Source organism: Mastigoproctus giganteus, chromosome 11, assembly GCF_048544385.1.
Source record: "Mastigoproctus giganteus isolate SK-2022 chromosome 11, ASM4854438v1, whole genome shotgun sequence".
Lineage (NCBI taxonomy): Eukaryota > Metazoa > Arthropoda > Arachnida > Uropygi > Thelyphonidae > Mastigoproctus > Mastigoproctus giganteus.
Window position 1 is genome coordinate 34,388,226 of NC_143585.1, and position 18,396 is coordinate 34,406,621.

At 38.3% G+C, this 18,396-nt stretch overlaps 1 protein-coding gene across 1 annotated transcript in view; it reads left to right on the plus strand.

The window, feature by feature from the left end:
- Window positions 1-18,396, plus strand: part of LOC150077887 (uncharacterized) — a 50,072-nt gene that overhangs the window by 12,135 nt on the left and 19,541 nt on the right. The window contains exon 3 of the mRNA XM_090385047.1: window positions 356-550. Within this exon, the coding sequence (XP_090241173.1) occupies window positions 356-550 (195 nt within the window). The remainder of the gene's footprint in view (window positions 1-355; window positions 551-18,396) is intronic.

The window sequence follows — 18,396 nt, forward strand, 5'->3', positions numbered from 1 at the left end:
TTTAATATTTGCAATTTTTTAAGAAGCAGTTGCTTAGTTTAAGAAATTTCATTGAACTTAATTGCTACAAAAATTAGTCATACAGGCAGGTAGGACTCTTTGCAGACAAAGTTTTTCTTGATTGGATATAATGATAGTGTTGGAATATTAGTACAATTTGTGACTACTGTGTATTCAGTAATGACAATTGAATTGTAAAATGTTTTTGTATGGTATCTAAAAAGTTTAAATTTTATTTGAGTTAATGCCCAAAAGAGAAATTTCATAGACATGACAGTATAACTATAAATTCTTAGGGACTTGAAATTATGCTTAATATATTTTTCATTATTCATGTTATTATATTGTTTTTCAGGAAGAATTTCCTCAAGATCCTTTCAGTTTTTCTGTTCTGGATGTGCAGTCATCACTTGCTGATGCCAAAGCAAGAGTTGAATTAGTGCTTAGAAAAAAATTATATCCTCCTTTGGAAGTTTCTTCTAAAAGTTCTGATTATACAGTCATTGTTGGCAGAGTTTCTATATATGCACATTATCTTCATTGGAAAAATGTAAGTTATTTAAAATTCCAGGTATCAATTTTGTTAAAGGTTTGTGTAACAAAAGTTCAAAGGTCTAAATTTTTAAATTAGGAAAGAAATTCAATATATGAATGTGGTGAGTTTTTGGATAAGTAGATTAAATATATAATATAAGTTAAATATGAGCTTAACGGTACATTGAAGTATTACATGATGTAAATGAATTTATAGTTAAGTGTGTATAGACAATGTGGGTACATATAGATTACTTAATTATAAGCTGAGAAATAAGATTTTATAATATGTAAAATAAAACCAGGCAGCATTCAGTTTTAGCCTATGAATCATACAAATGCTGCATATGCTTATTGGTTTATTTATTGTATTTTTCTGCTTGAGAAAGCATGTGTACAGAAAAAAAAATATGTTTCTGTTTTTCACTCCAAGATAGCCACATTGCAAGAGATGTATTATAAAAAGTCCTAAACAATATAAAATTCTAACTTGAACATTAAAAGATTGTTTTACCAATAACATTAACAGTAAAGATTGTGGGCTCAGTGTATCATCTGAAAAGGCCTAAAATGGGAACTTTAATACTTCTTCAACCTTATAGCAATGAAAGCTGTGACTGGATGCGCTGTATAATCCAGATTTATATAAGTATAATTATTATTCATGTTTGAAACAGCCTCTAAAATAATGCTTCTGTGCATTAACTTTTGCAGTCAATTGTCAGGAGATGCTGTTGTCTCTCCAGTGAGGATGACAGCACTTTGGCTGTCCACACTAGTCAATTTAGAGTAACTAATGTAATTTTTAATCTGATAACCTCACCCATTAGGGTGAAACTGGAGACACTGCTGTAACCAGTTTTGGAACTTATTCGTTCCATCATCAGACAGCAAATAGCCTTATTAGCAACCTTTTGTCAAGTGGTGAATGAATGTATAAACAAGAAGCTAAGCAGTAAATTGGAAATGTCTGACTGTGAATGTTAAACGCCTATAGAAATATTGGTCTTACGCAGCTGTTGGGGTTTAACATCCAGGTAACGTAAGTTAATTTCCATTCAGAAAACAGTCACAGCAGTTTTTAATGAATAATTAACTATATAGTATCGGTGTAAATACACCATAGTTAACCCATAAGCTTGAGCTACGTATGTAGCATAGAGGGCATCGTTTTAATTGTATCTCATATTGTGGTTGCCTTCACAACGAGATAGCTGCTATTGCATTACTTCAAATAAATAACGCTTCTCTAGTAGAGAAGACTACTGTTATTTATTTTCAGTGGTACTAACTTCGCAACTGTGATGGCTTGTATTCCTGGGACCTGCCCGCCCACTGATGATGAAGCCCAATATCTTTGAAACGATTGTCTGGGTGGTGTATTTACACTGATACTATATAGTTAATTATCAAAACCCATAAGGATTATGCCTTGTGCATTTCGTTTTCAAAATACATTAATGAATAATGGATTTGCATAATGGGTGGCATTAGCTGCTTAAAAATTATATTAGTTACTTTTTTTTCCTAATTTAAATCACACTCCTAATACATTTCTTCTCATTTATAGGAAATTTTGTTTTGTTTCACAACCACCTGTTTACTTTGTCACTCTTTATATAGAAATTTGAATTCAGATTATTATTTTAATAATCTGAATAATAAGCTTGTTACTGATATCCATGAAGTGTATTTGTAGAAGAGTGTATTTGTGGGCTACTTTGCATGTTCTGGTTTGCATCAGAATGTTATGCTGAAAAATTTGGAATAGCTCATGGAGAGAGCTCTTCTCTCTCTCTCTCTCTCTCTCTCTCTCTCTCTCTCTCTCTCTCTCTCTCTCTCTCTCTCTCTCTCTCTCAAACTCTGTCTTATTCCAAGTAAATACCAACGGAGTTGTCATTATCAAGCATTCAAAACTAAAACTTCAGCTTTCATTTCTGTAAAGCATCATATGATTATGCATAATTACAATGTCTAATGGGCATTGAGTTAAATTTAACTGAATTCAAGCAAGCTGTTCTGTCTTGTTTGTAGTCGATTAGTTGCCTGGAAAACTCATTTTGTAGAGAGATGGTGAATGTAGCATATCTCAAGCTGTGGTAGAATCTCTTGTCGCTAGTTGGCAAGACAATGTAAAGTCCATTGATGTCAGTTATGCACAACAGAGGGACATAAACCAGCTGCTGTTCACACCCCTTTTTGTACTCGTAAACCACTGTATCGAATGTGCTGTGCCGTCTTAAAACTTGTGTATTGTCATTGCACAAGCTGGTATGAGAGGAAAGTGATTTCTTTTGACACAGATTGTGCGGCTGTTGTTCAACAATATACTTGCGGTTTGTCTTGTGAGCAGCACAGCTACGGGATTGATTTTTGCTTGCATGTATCTCGCGCCGCCTTCGTACGAACTAACTTTGCAATCTTAAATGAGATGGTAAATTCGAGCCACCGTTGTATTTGATCTTGGATAATTTACCCACGGTGCTATTAGTGAGCCCATCAGTAACGTCCACATTGGTAGTGGTGATATACAGCTTTCTGATGACCAGTGGGAGCTTGTAGGGTAATCTGCCAGTGTCAATAACTGACATTTTATAGAATTTGCGGTGAACGTATGCTTCTTGCTCTGTGTTCGTGCAACCCACAAAGATGTCTTGTGCAACTGATTCCACTTTCTCCTCTGCAGCACTGAGGATTGTGCAGTTGTACTCGTTGACAAAATTATTTCGCAAGTAGAGTCATATACCATTTAGGCAAAGGCAATTGGCTTCCTCCCAAGCGAAGAAACATGATTTGATAAGTTCTTGTTCATCTGATCTAATTTAGCTCCATTACCGATTTTGTTTAACACAGATGAGAACACTACGTTCGACTGGCACATAACTTGATTGAGCTCGTAATATTTGAGGCTGTGCCAGAGAGTGGGGCTGATGACACGGACGCTGCTTTATATGTTTATAGACCGGGGGTCGCGCGATGGAGGCAGCTGATGTAAGTTCCTGATTAGGAACGTGTCTTGCCCACCAAAGCTCGTTTTGACATTTACAGTTATCTGTTTTAGACTCTTGTCCATTTGCAACAGCAGCCCGGCACTGATTATACCAACTTCATTGATTATTAGTGCTCTGACATACTTAAACAGCGATCTGTATTGTTGTGCAACTTCCATCAACAGAGGCAGTTTTCTTAAAGTGGATATCTTGAGGGCTATCTTGTGCACAGTCATTCCGTCAATCTCAGTGGCAGCCTTACCAGTTGAGGTGCATGTAATGTAGGCAGTACAATACTCATCAGTATTGCTGAAGTGGTTGTATATTTACATCAAGAGGCAAATCAGAAATGTTTTGCCACAACCAGCAGGGCCAGTCAAGAATATCTGAATTGGTTTGCAGTTAAAACTCCAAATTACATGCATGAGTAAAATCTTTTGCTTGTCATTGGCCATTCTCATTAAGTTACAAAAGTCCTCTTTGGTTATTAAGTTTTTGCTTTCCTCTGCAATTGCTCCGAGTTGATTGAGTGTGGCGAGCTTTAGATCCTCATTCATCTCACTGTCTGGATGATTGTAAACGTCTTGAAAGGGGTCTTCTCGCAGTCATGTAACAAGGCTATGCAGGTCATTATCGCGTGCTTCATCAGGGTCGCGTTTTCATTGTCTTGACACACTGCCTTACAAGTTTTCATCATTTTGCGAATGCCCATATGATACATACAATTTATGCTGTCATCATGGATCTTGACATATGCCATCTCTGACAGTACCTCTTTTCTCATTGAAATGGAATGTGCAGTGTTACCCTCTTGCACTTGTACTCGTTGAGATCATGAGCTATGTCATAGTTTCAATGGCATATTATGCTTGGATACTGTCTTTCTTTTGCAGATCCTGTTAGTGCTGTATGTGTAATTTGGGACAAAGCATGACATAGTAACGTGATCCAAGTGGTGTAGTCTATGCTCGTATTTGTCAAACCAATTCTCTTTCCATATGTCACAAGAATCCTCTGCAAGGTTCTCATTTTTCTCTCTGTTGGACTTCCTCATTTTCTGTTGCCCGATCAGCCAAACAGTGGGAATGTAAACTACCACCACAGAGCTCTCCAACACGAGCTGATGTAGCAAGTACCAGGCGGCTTCTTTACTCGCAATCTCGATGCTGTTTAACATGTCAACGGATAGTTTTCTTGTGATTTCGACAATGACGAACTCTGAATGTTCATTCATGATCGTCGGCGCCTCCGTAGCCAGGTGGGAAGGAGCAGCAGTGCGTAGCACACGCTTCTTGATTAGACCGGGGTTCGAGCCCGTCACCACCAAATACGGAGGATGCGGAAAGGTCATTCAGGGAATGACCACCGCATATCCCCGAGCAATATGGCCTTAGTTGCTAATGCTCCTAAAAACCAAATAACAAAAAAAATAACAACTCATTCATGATCGTAGTGATCTTTCGCTGTAAATTGCTGATCCCTCGGTTCGTCTTGTTCACATACTCGACGAAGTATGAAGTGCAAGAGTATTCCTCAGTAATGAATTAGATGTTGGTGTTTGATTTCAAAATGTTACAGATGAATGGATTCAACAGATTGTGCTACTTCTAACTCGGTTGACATTTGAGAAATACCTTGGGCTGATTTATGCCAGCTCCGAGCACATCCAAGTAATGTTCATAGGAGTTTACATTGTTCGCTCCGAAGAAGGCATCAATGTCAGCATAACCATTATCCTCTAGATTTTGCCCCATCTTGTAGTGAGCAGCATATTTTACCTTGTGGTATTATTTTCTTTATTGTCTTAGGCATGGGTACTAATATTGTGGTTGAGCGACAAGGCATGAATGGTGCTTCAAATTGACGCATCTGTCATTTATACAGCATTATTTTCTTGTAACACGTGAATGCATGTTTGGGAGTTTGAAGCTTGATGTTTCCTGAAATGTTACTAGCAGAGACAAACATTAACTTGCAGTGGTATCTTCTTTGTTCTTGCCCAAAGGGTCTTTGGGAGAGTTATTTAGCCACAGCAAAATGTGTGCTTGTGGACTACCGAGATGTGGCGCCTCCGTAGCCAGGTGGGCAGGAGCAGTGCGTAGCACACGCTTCTTGATTAGACCGGGATTCGAGCCCGTGACTACCAAATACGGAGGATGCGGAAAGGTCAGGGAATGACCACTGCATAATCCCGGAGCAATATGGCCTTAGTTGCTAATGCTCCTAAAAACCAAAATAACTAACTAATAACACTATATATTGTGTAAAAAGGATAGGTGGAACAGGACCAGGGTATGTCTGCCAGAGGCAAAGGTTGATGACGTTGTAGAGCAGATATCATCTTTTAAAGGCACAAAAGGTGATATAGTTGTACACATTGGCACTAATGATATCAAGAGTAGGAGACCGGCAGAACTGCTTAACAAGTACAGGTCACTGTTGAAAAAAAAGCCGTGAAATAGGGTTGAATTTGAAAGTGTCTGCAATTCTGCCCAGACACGATAGGAGGGAGTATATGATGAGAGCCTTGTCGATCAATTCGGCCCTGGAAAGATTGTGCAAGGCCCAAGGGGTAGAATTTGTTTCAGCCTGGACTGTACTTGTTAACAGGAGAGATTGCTTCTACAGGGATGGGATACACTTAAATAGAAAGGGTGCAAGAATATTTGCTGATGCTATTGAGGCAGTGTTGGGTGGGTCGGAAAACTGATAGCTTGGGAGGATAAAAGGACTAATAGGTTAACAGTAGCCGTAGGCAGAGGTGAAGGTGATTCTTGCACAACTTCGATTAGAATAAGTATCAACCTGGAGCGTGGGGTGTTGGGGGTTTCAGGGACAGGTGGCGGTCATCGTGGAACAGGTAGGTATATGGGATGTGTTAGGGTAGCTAAGAATAGAAACAGGTGCAGGTATACTTGCGTGTACACCAATGCTAGGAGTTTAGTAAATAAATTTGATGAATTTGAGGTATTGCTCAAAACATCAAAGGCGGATATTGTTGGGATATCAGAGACATGGTGTCACACTGATATAAGGAATGCCGAACTGGAATTTGGGGAGTACAATATGTACAGAAAGGATAGACAGGATAGAAATGGAGGAGGTGTTATGCTGTTAATTAAGAAAAACATAAAATCAAAAGAAGTGCATCCAGTTGATATAGATGAACAGTGCACTGTTGAGTCAGTTTGGTGTGACATAAAGCAAAAGCACTGCGAAAGCAAAAATAAGAGTAGGAGTGTGTTATAGGCCTAATGACTCGAATGAGTACAATGAACAATTGTACAGAGAAATAGAGTGGGCTAGTAAATCGGAATGTCTTATAATGGGGGATTTCAACTTCCAGATATTGACTGGAACTTGTGGGTTGGTCACTCACACACTAGTCAGACTTTTGTGGATTTATTGGATGATTGTTTTCTGCAGCAGCATATTCGAGAGGCAACCAGAGAAAGTAATACTCTTGATCTGGTTATCAGCAGTGATCATTCATGTATTAGTAATTTGCAGATAAAAGAACCACTAGTGGGCAGTGATCACAGTGTACTCACGTGGGATTTACTTAAAGATTTAATTTCCATCAGGGGTAAAGGAAAAGGTGTTTGCTTCCGTAAAGGCGAGTACAGTGGTCTCCGACAGTTTTTAAATTCTGTACAGTGGGATCAACTAATGATGTTACCAACTGTAAATTCTAAGTGGGAAGCATTCAAGGAATTAATCGTGGATGCTACTAAAAGTTTCATACCTATTAAGACATATAGTTCAAGGTTTAGGCCTAAATGGTTGTCAAATGAACTAATGAGACTCGTAACAGAGAAGAAAAATGCATGGGATGCATACAAATTAACACGTGACACAGAAGCCTATGATAGCTACAATTTGATCTGTAACCAAGTCACAAAGGAGGTTAGGCAAGCGAAGGCAGATTACGAGAAATCCTTGGCAAAAGATGCTAAGAAAAACAGCAAGGATTTCTTTAATTATATAAAGTCTAAAAGGAAGGGGATAAATCTGATTGGTCCACTTGACATCGATGGTTCGACTGTTGATGATCCTGCTCAGATAGCAAACAAACTGAATGAGTATTTCACACGTGAGGAATTATTAAGGTTTGAAAATGGCAGAAGATTATCAAATTGTAGCAGGGTACTTAATGATTTTGTAATAACTGAGAGCAAAGTGGAAGAGAAACTGTTGAAGTTAAACGTAAGAAAAGCACCTGGGGTGGATGGGATCTATCCAGTTATATTAAAGGAGGCAGCAAAGGAAGTAAGTAAACCCTTAGCCATAATTATGAGAGCATCCTTGGACTCAGGGGAGGTCCCCACGGACTTGAGATGTGCAAATGTATCCCCAATTCACAAAGGGGGATGGAAGGGTGACATGGGTAATTACAGACCAGTTAGTTTAACTTCTGTTCCGGGTAAAATAATGGAGTCACTGGTTAAAGATGCATTGCAGGATCATTTAGACAAGACTGCAGCAATAATTCAGACACAGCATGGGTTTGTTAAGGGAAAGTCTTGTCTGACAAATTTGATAGGATATTATGATGTGGTTACAAAGGAACTGGATGCAAAAAATAATTTTGATATCATATATTTGGATTTCAGGAAAGCTTTTGACACTGTTGCGCATGGAAGACTATTGTACAAATTGGAGCAGAATGGTATTAAGGGTAAGTTGCTACAATGGATAAAAGGATGGTTAAGTGGGAGAAGACAGAGGGTGGTAATCAATGGGTGCTGCTCTTCTTGGACTAATGTTATTAGTGGAGTCCCACAGGGTTCGGTGTTGGGTCCACTGTTGTTTTGTATATTTATCAATGATATTGATGAAGGTATATCAGGCTTAGTGTCGAAGTTTGCAGATGATACAAAGGTTGGCAGGGTTGTTAATGGCAGTGTGCTACTGCAACAGGATCTAGATAATTTGGGCAGATGGGCTAAGAAGTGGCAACTGAAGTTTAACCTTGACAAATGCAGGGTACTGCATATGGGTAGAAGTAACCCCAGAGAAATGTGCCAACTGTGTGGTACTACACTTAAGGTGGTAGAAAATGAAAAAGACCTGGGAGTAATTGTGCAGGCAGTGAAGTTTTCTGAGCAATGCAGACAGGCTGCCAGGGCAGGTCATGGGGTTTTGTCAGTGATATATAGGAATTTTGCTAGCAGGGAAAAGGAGGTGATTATCCCTCTGTATAAGGCAATGGTCAGGCCACGCCTTGAGTACTGCGTACAGGTCTGGAGGCCTCATTTTAGGAAGGATGTAGATTTACTTGAGCGTGTACAGAGAAGGGCAACAAGATTGGTGAGGGGAATGAAGGGATCCTCTTATCAAGAGAGGCTTAAGTTCTGCAAATTGCAGTGGCTGGAGACTAGGCACCTGCACGATGATCTGATTGAGGTGTATAAGGCCTTGAATGGGTTCAGCACGCTGAATTCTGATGGGATCCTTCCACTTGCTCAGATTACGAACCTAAGGGGGCATAAATTCAAATTAAGAAAAGACAGATGTAGATTAGATGTGCGGAAATTTGCCTTTAGCCAGCGGGTGGTTAATTGCTGGAACCAACTTCCATCTGTCGTGGAAGTTGATAGGGTGAAAAAATTTAAGGAGGAACTGGGCAGGCATTTGGAGGGAATGGTGTGATTTTTTTTTTTTTTTTTTTTTTTTGGCTGATGCTGCATAAGCTCATACATTTGCTTTCTTGCATCACATGCCACTACTACTGCTCACATCCTCACTAATATTGTGCCTGTTATTCTGCAACTTGTACAATAGCTGAAGCAAGCATTGGCAAACGATTTCATTGGCATTCAGCTCAGTCAGGAACACTGTAGGTTTACTGAGCTGTTTAATCATTGCGAATAGATTGCACTTACTTTGAGTCCAGTGGCGCCTCCGTAGCCAGGTGGGCAGGAGCAGCAGTGCTTAACACACACTTCTTGATTAGACTGGGGTTTGAGCCCATCACCACCAAATACGGAGGATGCGGAAAGGTCAGGGAATGACCACCGCATATTCCCGGAGCAATATGGCCTTAGTTGCTAATGCTCCTAAAAGCCAAAATAACAAAATAACTTTGAGCCCAGTAGTAGGTTGAGTTTGGAATTGTCCTTAGGAAGGCCAAATTGTTTTCGATGCAACTCTTAATGTATTCTTTGGATTGAAATTGCTTGCGGGTCAGTATCTTTACCTATATATTTGAAAGCTGCTGCCAAAGAGTTTCTCATTCTGAATCATTATCTTCATTTCTATGTAAAGGAGATGATATGAAGTAACACTGCATTTGTCAGATCGTCTGAGGTTGCTCATCACCACGAACAGAGTCACATAAATTCTCCCTGAACATTCTGAATTGTCCAAGATAGATGCTGGAAAAGGACAGTTCCTCTGCATGCTTGTCAAACAGTAAGATCTGCAGTTATGGGATGATTCTAAGATATTGTTGCTCCACAACATTTGCTGTTGAGTGATGAGACTTTCCTCGATTGGAACTGCTTTGGCTATGTCATCTTTAGCCAAATTAATTTCCATGTGACTGTCATCGAAGAATGACTGATCTGTTGTGATTGATACAAACGATAGAGAGACATGTTGACCAAATATTGAAGCCACGCTTTAACCACTCACTTTCTTACTAACCCGATCAAATAGCTGGACTTGTGTATTTTTCTGCGTTTTATATGCACGTTTATACAATGATGATCATCAATCTCCCTTGGCAAGTGATGGAGCATCATGTTGACTGAAACAGGCACTTGATCACTTGACCCAGAATGCTGTATTGTTCATATGCATGTCTCAGGTGCTTTATCTGCATGAACGGTAAGCGAGGAGAAATGAGCTTCTCTGTCACTAAATCCAACTTCGGTAAATGTGATGGAATTTCTGGGTAGACAAAGCTGTTTGACTTAGATAGCGCTGGAATTTACGTAATGCGCATCAAGACTACTATTTACATAATGCGCATCAAGAAAGCAAGTGTATGAGCTTATGCAGCATTAGACAAAAAAAAAAAAAATCACACCATTCCCTCCAAATGCCTTCTACAGCTATTACCCACAAGGATCCATTTGACGTCAATGTCAGGAAATGCAGTGTGTATCATTAGCAGCTGGTTTACTTGTATCATTTTCGAACTATAGATGATCGCAAATGTAGCATACAGAACAGAAATCATTTTTTCATAAATCTCCTTTCAAACTCTTGATGCCCATTATGTAAATAGTAGTCGGTGTAAGGAAAAGGAGCTTAATCATTTAAACTCATCTGCTCCACAACTGGAGAAATGTTCCATTGTACATAATTAATACTTCGGGTACATCATTGTTGGATGGAGCAGTAGCATTGCTGGTTGAAGGCAGTGCTAAATCTAATGCTTGATTTTCTGGTTTTTTTTAAGCAATCTGGATAGTCTTTTTTTGTTCTTGCGCACTCATTGCTACCTTCATCTCTTGTCGCTTTCATTCTTGTTTAATGCTCTCGAGAATTCTCTGCACTTGACTTTGGCATCGATGAACCAATGGAATGTAATGAAAATGCGACAATTGCAAAAATACAAATACTTGTATTGTTGCAATCATACTGTTCAACAAATGGCTACAATCAAATGGGTAATTAGGCTGTTGGCTTGGATTTAACTAATGTCTTCCAAGCCAAGGATGATTTGACATAAAATAAAACATCTCGAGAAGGACTTTCACTTGATGTTGAAGGCTGATCTAAGATTTGAAAGGATGCTGGTCTTTTATGAAAGTAGGACTCCAATGAAGTTTGAACTTTTCTTTTCTCTATAACAGGCATATTGATCTAAAATACACATGGTTTTTTTTTTTTTTTGTTTTGTGTTTTTCTAATGCAGTTCAATGAAATTCAAATGAATGGCATTTCAATTTTGTAAATCGGTTTACTAGAACTCGAGATATCGTACCGATTACAAAAAATGCATCACACGCTCTAATCATACCACTAGTGAGTGCTCTGCACGGACTAGTGGTGGGAGCTTGTGAAGTGCCTCTGGCAGAAGCCACGGATGACATTTTCGTGATGCATTTTTCATGACCAATCAGATTTACACTGGTGTGCAAAATTTAAGGACCAGTCAGGTTTTCACCTGTAGCTTCTCATAGGAGTGGCCTAGATATGGAAGAAGCATAACAAAGGAACCTCGTGAGGTACAGAAATGCTGAAGGAAATAACACCGACACAACAATGGAAACAAAACAGTACAGAGGGACTTTATTCAAAAATGGCAACATAGCACTGGCTGCCATGATACAGATGCATCACTGCCAAAGATGGAACAAAGGGAAGAGGTGGTCCTCAGTAGAAGATATGGCCACCCCTAATGTCGATGCAAGCTTTGCACCGCCTGTCCATACTTAGAACAATGTTGTTGATAAGTTCTTGGGGTAACATCGTCCATTCCTCTGTCAGCGCCATCTTCAGCTGGTGAACATTTTCTGGTGGGTGTGGACGTCTCCCCAGAGCGTCCCATATGTGTTCGAAGGGATTTAGATCACCGAAACAGGCAGGCCAATCCATACGAACAGTGTCTTCACTTTTCAAAAGCATATCAACAGCTGCAGTGCGATGGGGTGTGGCGTTATCATCCATAAACAAGAACTTGGGGCCAATGGCACCTCAGAATAGATGCACATGGGGAAGGATTACTTCAGTACAATAGCGTGCACTGGTTACAGTACTGCCTTCCAGTATCTGGAGTTGTGTACGTACATCCAAGATAATGCCTCCGCAGATGAGAACACCTCGACTGCCATATCGATCCCTTTCAGTGATGTTTATGGGGTGATGCTGTGTGCCAACCTCTCGCCAGATTAGCTGACGTCCAGATTTGCTGCTGAGACTGAATCTACTCTCATCAGTAAAGAGTACCTTAAGTAAAGATTTTGTGGTTGTAATCTTTAGAAATAGTGTTGGTACTTAAGTTTTGCACCCCAGTGTACTTGGTTTGTAGGTGCCTTCAAGGATGTTTCACATAAAAAAAAAAAAATAATTCGGTTATACAACTCATTTTAGTAGTAATTAGTCCATGTCCAGCTAGCATGAAAAATGCAGTGACAGGCACAGTTGGGCCATAGATTCCCTCATGCCAATAAATAAATTTTCAGTCTAACAACTGAATTTATTTTATTTTTATTTGTTTGTTTATTTTGTCTTTTTTTTTTTAGTAAAAAGGCAATACATTATGACAGAATGTAATGTACAGATTTATAACATACAATTAGAATTCCCTTGTTATCAAATGGGCCTCAGTAAAGTATTCCTGATGAAAGCAATGAAAGAGCAGAAAATAAATATGCACTCCAGTAAAAAAAAAAAAAAAAAAAAAACAATAGTAATACTGTTTTAAGTTAAAGGATACATAATATTTATGGTGAAAATCTTCCTAATATTTTTCATTAATTTTTGGCATAAACAGTTTAAAGGGGAATTGAGCAGAAAGTCATATATGACAGACAAATGAAAGTCTGTACTTAAGTATGAATATTTTATCCATGCCTGTATTATTTTGGTAAGAACACAGTGAGCAAGAACTTATTTTAAGTTGCAGTGAAAATACTTTTGCTTGTTTTTCCTTGCAGTAATGGCATAGAAAAGTTGCTTTTCATGATGCTCTTGAAATTATTCCCTTACTGTTGAGACCAGTGTGTGTGTGTGTGTGTGTGTGTGTGTGTGAGAGAGAGAGAGAGAGAGAGAGAGAGAGAGAGAGAGAGAGAGAGAGAGAGAGAGAGAGAGATTCCTCATAGATAGCTGATATCTTGTGGGACAAATAATAATCATTAAAAAGCTGTTAGTGGGAAACACTTTTCTTTTCCACTTATATTGTCTCTTGACTATTGCTCCTGAATTTATTCTTTTGTTTTGTGTTGTGGGGTATATTGGAAGGTAAGTGAACTTTTTTAAAGGAATTTCTTTAAATAATTTATTTTCATATTTTCATTTAATTGACTGATGAAAAGTTCCAGCATTGTTTCTGACTACGACCAAAATTTCATTTATAGATTACAAATGTTGATGTCAGTTGAAAGCACTATGTGACTGATTTTGGCAACAGTGGATATTTTTCTAGTACTACAAGATTGTACAAACAATTAAAAAAAAAATTTGCAGCTCATTTGCATCTGGGAAAATGTTCCAAGTCAAGCATGGCATTTAAACATCTTTTCAAGTATAGGTGTACCCAGCAGTTATGACAGATTTGGTTCTGGGCCTTTGTTGTAAAGTGGATCACTACTTTTTTTTACTTGCAGATGTAGGTGATGCTCGAAAGTCGAAAAAAATTAAACATAGCACTTACCATTAACATTGTCATTAAATATTAATGCAACAATTTTCAAAAGAAAGTTTCTCCACCCTGCATTTACATAAAGGTTTGTGATCTTCAAACATAAAATGTAAAAACTTTATTTGGCAGCATTAATGGGATGAAAAAATTAGTAATAGTAAAATATAGGAAATTTAAAAAGTAGGTGGTTGCAGATACAATTAGAAGGGAATGATCATTTTAAAACCCTTATTTTGACAAAATAAATGATTAAAAACCTGCTTCTGCATGACCTCAATTCTACATCATCTGGATCTTCTGCATCTACAGCTAAACGCTCTTGCAGCCAATTTTAATTGACTTTTTGTATTCCCATTTCATGCTCGAGAAGGACTTTCACTTGATGTTGAAGGCTGATCTAAGATTTGAGGATGCTGGTCTTTTATGAAAGTAGGACTCCAATGAAGTTTGAACTTTTCTTTTCTCTATAACAGGCATATTGATCTAAAATACTAGCATTTACTTTGGAATTTCTTTCAGAATTGGGATCTGCCTTTTCAAAAATGGACATAGCTCCTTCTAAAAGCCTGAATGCTTTTGATACATCCTCAGGATAAGAATCCTCTTCATTCCTCCTAAGCTCTTCAAGTTCTAGAAGATCTTCATTACTTAGAGGTTGTGAATGTGACACAAGCATTTCAGTAACATTTTCAGGCTCCACTTCTAGTTCTAATTGCCATATCTACAATATTTGTAGTAGCCCCTCAACATGATTTTCAAATCTTTCAAAATCATCAGTAGTAAACTGGGGACACAACTTCCAAATACCTTTTTAAGTGTTGAATGTTTCACTTCATTCTATGCATTCCTAATAGTCTTGATGCCATTCAAGATCATGAAAATCTTTCCAGAATTCTTTTACTACATATTAGTATTAGTAATGGCCGCATGGTGCAAGAAAGCCTATGGCTTATGCTGCACCAGCCAAAAAAAAAAAATAAATAAATAAAATAAATAACTAAATAATAATAATTATTTAAAAAAAAAGGAAATTAAACCTATCATCCTATGCGCTTCCCTGGAATAAGTTGCCACATAGGCAACTTATTCCAGTAATCCACAACTCGCTGGCTAAAATAAAACTTTCTGCAGTCCAAGCTAAACATTTCCCCCCGTAACTTGAATTTATGTCCCCTAGTTCTAGCATCATTTATAATCTTGAAAATTTCGTCCTCATTCATTTTACTGATGCCTCTCAGAGCCTTAAACACCTCAGTCAAATCTCCTCTAAGGTGTCTGGTTTCCAAACTCTGCAACCCACATATTCGAAGTCTTTCTTCATAAGGACGCCCTTTTGCCGATCTCACCAGGCGAGTTACCCGCCTTTGCACCCTTTCAAGAAGCTCGATGTCTTTCTTTAGGTGCGGTCTCCATACTTGAACACAGTATTCCAAGTGTGGTCTAACATAAGCCTTATGTAATGGGATTTTCTCTAGGTGTACTTTCAGATTCCCTGTCTATTGCAGTTACAGCCTTAGCAAATGTTCTCCTTAGGTAATGATTCAAATGCAGCAATAATACCTTGGTCTATTGGTTGAAGTAATGAAGTAGTATTTGCAGGGAAGAAAATTATTTGAATATTTGAGTCATCTAATGATTTAAGGTGGCTAGGTGCATTATCCAAAAGAAGTAAAGTTTTGAAGGGAATTTTCTTTTCTGTACAGTATTCCTTAACTGCAGGCACAAAATAATTTGAAAACCACTCTTCAAAAAGTGAGGCAGCAACAGATCCTTTTGAATTTCATTTCCAATAAACAGGAAGACTGGATTTTGCATAATTCTTTAAAGCTCTTGGGTTTTCTGAATAATAATTAGCATAGGCTTCAATTTAAAATCATCTGCAGCATTGGGTGATTCTGAATAACAAAACGGTTAGCCTATCGTTTGCTACTTTAATCCCACCATTGAGTTCTATTCCTTTGCTATAAATGCTTGGCATCTTTTTGCATTAGAGGCTGGTTTCATCGACATTAAAAATCAAATTTTCTTGATGAGCTAGCCAATGATCTTGGCTAGCTCATCAAGAAAATTAGCTGCAGCTTCTGTATCTGCACTGGCTGTTTCACCTTGAACTTTATAATGTTATGGAGGTTGCTCCTATGAAACCAGCCTCTACTGGCAGCAAATTCAGCATCCTTAGCTGTTGCCCCTTCTCCTGGCTTTCATTTCAGCAAAGAGACTTGGGGCCTTATTCTGGATGATCGCTTGTCTTAAGGGAACATGCTGGCTAGTTTGATCATCTATCCACACCATTAAAAGTTTTTTTTCAAATCAGCAATAATATTGTCACGTTTACGAATTATTGTTGTACTGACTGGTGTAACACTTTTCACTTAGAATTTTCTCTTTGTTTTTAAGAACAGCAATAACTTCATGCGAAGTAAGCTTAGCCTACGACCTATCTCACTGTTTGATACACTATCATTGCTCAATTTAATGATTTTACTCTTGGTATCTAATGTGAGAGACTTGTCGCAAATCAGGTGTCTCAGGAACGGTGCATAGGGTATAATTAAAAAGTGTCGTGAAGCAGATCATCGTAAAGTGGGGTATGCCTGTATTGTATACATTTCTCCTTTTTTAAATTGCTGTCATCTTTTATTGTTTGTTGGATTTGTTTGTCCAGCAGAGGAAACTGTGGCTTAAGTTAGCTGGGCATTAAGATGTACTATAGAAGGTGGATATTTATTATCATGGAATCATGAGTTTTGGCCCATTCAGTTTCATCAAGGTTTCACTATAATTCTGACTTGAATTTAGAAAGGGCCAGTGTCAGTTTTTATGCATGTTATGTTTATAGTATGATTGTACTATTGTTTTGTATTTTTCTTATGATTCAGTGGCTGATGGCTCTCTCTCTCCATTAAGTATCGTAACTCTCAGAAAGGGATCTCAGAGTTATGATACAGATAGATATAAAGTTTTCTGAGCAGTGTAAATAGGCAGCCAGGAAAGCCCATGGTGTCCTATCAATGATTTATCAAACATTATCTTGTAGAATATTGAGCTTGAAAGGGTCCAAAGATGGGCAACTTGCATAATGAGATCGGCAAAAGGGCAACCGTATGAGGAAAGACTTCAATTATGTGGGCTACAGAGCTTGGCAATCAGGCACATTAGAGGGGATCCTGATTCATGTTTATAAGGATCTGAGGGGTATTAGGAAAACGAATGAAAGCAGAATTTTTGCTGGTATAAAGAATTCCAGAAATATGGGCCATAAGTTCAAATTACAGAGGAAGAGGTTTAAGACTAGATTGAAGTTTTCTTTCAGCCAGTAAGTTGTTGATATTACTGGAACAAGATGCCTTTGCAGGTAGTTGAGGCTAACAGTTTAAAGAAATTCAAAGTGTGACTGGATGGTTACTTACACGAGTAGGGAAGTTCATAATTTGTATTTTCTTATTTACTTCTTTTTTTTTTTTTTTTTTTTTGCTGGTGCATCAAAAGCCTGTTGCTTCCTTGCACAATTTGGCAATACTAATTACCAGTGCTTTTTTTTGGGGGGGGGGGAGGGGAATAGGTGCCGTTACTCATCTTTGCTATCAGGAAAAATTAAATTAAAAGGATATGAAAAGTCCTCTAAAGAATTATTTCCTGATATACTTTTGTTACTTTAGTAATAGTTTTGGAATAAGAACAAATTAAGTGTATTAATACACAGTTTATTAAGCATAAATTTATTATTCAAGTGCATAACAAAAATAATATGCCCAGACACGATAGGAGGGAGTATATGATGAGAGCCCTGTCAATCAATTCGGCCCTGGAAAGATTGTGCAGGGCTCAAGGGGTAGAATTTTTTTCAGCCTGGTCTGTACTTGTTAACAGGAGAGACTGCTTCTACAGGGATGGGATACACTTAAATAGAAAGGGTGCAAGAATGTTTGCTGATGCTATCGAGGCAATGTTAGGTGGGTCGGAAAACTGCTAGATTGGGGGGATACAAGGACTAATAGATTAACAGTAGCCACTGGCAGAGGTGAAAGTGATCCTTGCACTGCTTCTATTGGAATGAGCCGCAGCCTGGAAAATAAGATGCAGGATATTTCAGAGACTGCTGGGAATCATTGGGGTACAAGTAAACACATGGGTTGTGTTAGGGTAGCTAAGAAAAAGAACAGGTGCATGTATACTTGTGTGTACACCAATGCTAGGAGTTTAGTAAATAAATTTGATGAATTTGAGGTATTGCTCAAAACATCAAAGGCAGATATTGTGGGGATTTCAGAGACGTGGTGTCACACAGATATAAGAAATGCAGAACTGGAATTTGGGGAGTACAATGTCTACAGAAAGGATAGACAGGATAGGAAGGGAGGAGGGGTTATGCTATTAGTTAAAAAACACATAAAATCCAAGGAAGTGAAGCCAGTCGACATCGCTGGACAGTGCAGTGTCGAGTCAGTTTGGTGTGACATAAGCATTGGGCGATCAAAATTGAGAGTAGGAGTGTGCTATAGGCCTAATGACTCTGATGAGTATAATAAGAAACTGTTCGGAGAAATAGAGTGGGCC